At 41.8% G+C, this 3,134-nt stretch overlaps 1 protein-coding gene across 1 annotated transcript; it reads right to left on the reverse strand.

The window, feature by feature from the left end:
• Nucleotides 1-1,438: 1,438 nt before the first annotated feature.
• On the reverse strand, nucleotides 1,439-2,488 carry LOC140236518 (uncharacterized). Its single transcript, XM_072316442.1, has one exon. The coding sequence runs from the start codon at nucleotides 2,486-2,488 to the stop codon at nucleotides 1,439-1,441; it is 1,050 nt and encodes a 349-aa protein (XP_072172543.1).
• Between the last annotated feature and the right edge of the window lie 646 nt (nucleotides 2,489-3,134).

A 3,134-nucleotide genomic window follows, 5' to 3' on the forward strand; every position in this document is an offset into this window, starting at 1 on the left:
TAACAATATCCTTACGACTTCCAATTTATGGAGACAATCACAACCATAAAGGTGAATAAAAAAATGAGTGATAGGGGAGATATGAATTCGTTAATACTAAATTACCTTTTTCAAGATTAGGCTTGTAACACCAACGTAACCAAACTTTCTCTTTTATTTCAGATCTAAAATACTATACAATTAACCTCTTGTCTTTGGGCTTCCGGAGTAAAAAAAATAAAACAATGATTGGGAGTTTGAGTTTGTTAAAAAGAAACAACAGCATCTTTGAAGTTGTTTGTCTGAATCAGGAAAGTCATTTGGAAAATTTTGTCCTATATTGGAGCGCCAGTCGCCTGCACCATACGGTCGACTTCGACGTCTTCTCCCACACCCAAACACCACATGCTCCTTCGACGTCTCATTCGATTGACTTCGCCATCACTTCACTTCGGTTTGAACACATGGACGAGAAGTGAGTAAGTGGCTTTGCACGAGCTTGGATATGAACGGTACTAGTGGTGCCATGTTACAGACCGTTAACAGAAAGTTTGAACATGTCTCTTCGCAACCATTAACAGCGTTTCCTGTTTGGTTTAGGCTTTTATTTGTTCGGTCGCATTTCTCAATGTGTCGACACATGCAATTTGTAATGGTCCCGTAGTCTTTTTCCCTCTGCACATTACGATATAGCAACAGTAATATTGGCAATACACATGAATACGCTGAAAAAAAAAGAATCATGTTTACATAGATTGCCGATAAATTGACAACAGCTGTAGGTCTACTAGTACACTATATGCCTAACATCGTGTAAAGCAGAATGCAACCAGAGCATTTAATGTCCTTTTTTTCGCTGCTCGGCCACTAGGACATGAACCATTCATGTCATAAGTTAATGGCGTGTCCCCAACTGTCTGCCGAGATACATTATCTGACTTTATTACCCATGAATCAAGTTGAAAAAATTAGTGAGACAGGTGCAGTATTGTACAATGAATGCCCGATTCGAGCACCAGTAGAGTACCTGTGAATAAAACCAAAATTCGGAAGGTAATTCCCGTTTTTTGTTTTTGTTTTGATTTTGGTTTATTCTTTAGATATCTAAAATGGTGAGGAAGCCATGCGAGAAGGTCCTTTAGTTTTGAATGGCATGTTTCGGTCGCTTTTTTCTTTCTTTCTTGGGATGACAAATCAATTGTACCCACGCACTACATCACCACACCAAATTGTAATGTCTATGTCGTAATTTTGGGGTTGTCGGGGTTTTTTTTTTCCAGTAACACAAGCTAGGGCCTATACATATATCATATAGTTACGGACGAAAACAAGATTTTTACCTTACTGGACCTACTGAAATAATTGGACTGTATTGCTATAGGACTGGTAATTTTTTTCGAACTTTCGTATCCATGAAATATAGGTGTACATGTATCAGCATGTCCTTAAGGTTCAACATTCAGAGTGTGGCAACAAGTAAAATATCTGCTGGGCTCCAGGGGACATATCCAGGGAAAAGGGCTCTGGTTGAGCCAAACTGTCCAAGATAGCAGGAAGTGAAAAACTTCTGACAGGTGGGATCCTTGCCAATTACCTTAGACACGAGTGCCCTCAACTCATCGCTATTCGCAGGGTAGGGCAAGAGATCATCAAGCGGCTCTACATGAATTGGTTCCCCTGCCCGAGACGTGCTTAGAGTAATCGGAAGCGCAAGCACCTCATTATTTCCTATCCATGTAACTCGAATTCCATGCCTTGGAGATAAATACGAACTTTTTGTTAGCAATGCTTTAGAAAAACTCGTCAAAATTGATTCATCTTGTGAGAACAACACGAAATCGTCCCGTCTGGCAAGCATTACCACGATCTTCTCCGTGGTCCCGGCTGCATGTCCAGCTTGAAACAGTAACCGACACATCATGATGAGCGCTAGGAGGACCCCAAGCTCCAGGGATATCGCTTCATCCTCCAGCGACGCCAAATCGAAGTCAATTGGAAGTGCAAGATATCCGAACCGAAGATATTTCAGTATGTAGCGGAAGAGTTCCCCATCACCTGGTATTAAGTACCGGCCGTTTGAGTCAGGTGTGGCTTGGTCTTTGAGGATCTGCTGAAAAACAGAGTCAGGCTCATGCGAAAGAACTTCCCTTGTTGTCGTGTAGTTCGTTCCCCCAACGTTCAAAGAAACGACGCAACCTCGCATTGCCATTCGTAAGGTCTGGATGTCAGCTTTGAGAGATTTGAGTTGGTAGAAATCTGCTTCACGTTCGAGTAAGCCGAGTTCGTTGAAACCTTCTGGTAGAATGAGCTCGTTGTCCCGGAGGTAATTGAGAACGTATCTGAATATTTTGCCATCGCGATCAATTCTGTAGTTCCCCCGGTCATCTCTCGCACTGGGAATGGAACCACTCAGTAACGTGGTGAAGAAACTTCCAGGTTGACGGGTGAGAGTTGTTTTAGATGTCTCGTAGATTTTGCCACCAACGTTCAAACCTATGTAAGACGCCATTGCTCGCGTTTTCTCATCTCAATAGCTACACGGGATAAGCATGCAATTGCGACCTGTTGCGCGAAAGTGATTGGCTCTGTATTACAGACCAGGCCTATACAGCACGCATAGCACGTCCCGACCTCTCAGCTTCAATATCCGGGATGGATACATGATACTCTTTCACCAATGTGGACTTTGCTCTCTTCTGCTGACATGGGTATGTTATCCGAAGAAACTGAGAATAACAGGCATCTTATATTCTGACCAAATTCAGTTGAATGCGGACTCTTTTTTTTCCAAAGGGGATAAACATATCACTGACTGACTGAAATTGGACAAGTGATGTATGAATACTGCCCAAGAAGCAAAAATATGTTTCGAAATCACTGATAGAAGTGAAAAAATACTATTCTGTGAGAAAATGGAAGTAGGCCTACTCACTCAGGAGACGTACTATGCTTGGTAAGAAGAAGGAGAATGGGACAAGAGGCTTACAACCACAAAGGTTTCGGGGAAAGTGAAGCGGGGAGCAAAAAAAGGAAAGTAAGGAAAGTGCAAGAGGAAAAACAAAAAACACTTGAATGAGAGCGAAAAGAAATCACTTTGTTTTATGAAATTCATTACACGAACAAATAAAAACATCTCCTCTGTTTTCTTTTATGAC

The sequence above is a fragment of the Diadema setosum genome, chromosome 13, assembly GCF_964275005.1.
Source record: "Diadema setosum chromosome 13, eeDiaSeto1, whole genome shotgun sequence".
In the NCBI taxonomy this organism is placed as follows: domain Eukaryota; kingdom Metazoa; phylum Echinodermata; class Echinoidea; order Diadematoida; family Diadematidae; genus Diadema; species Diadema setosum.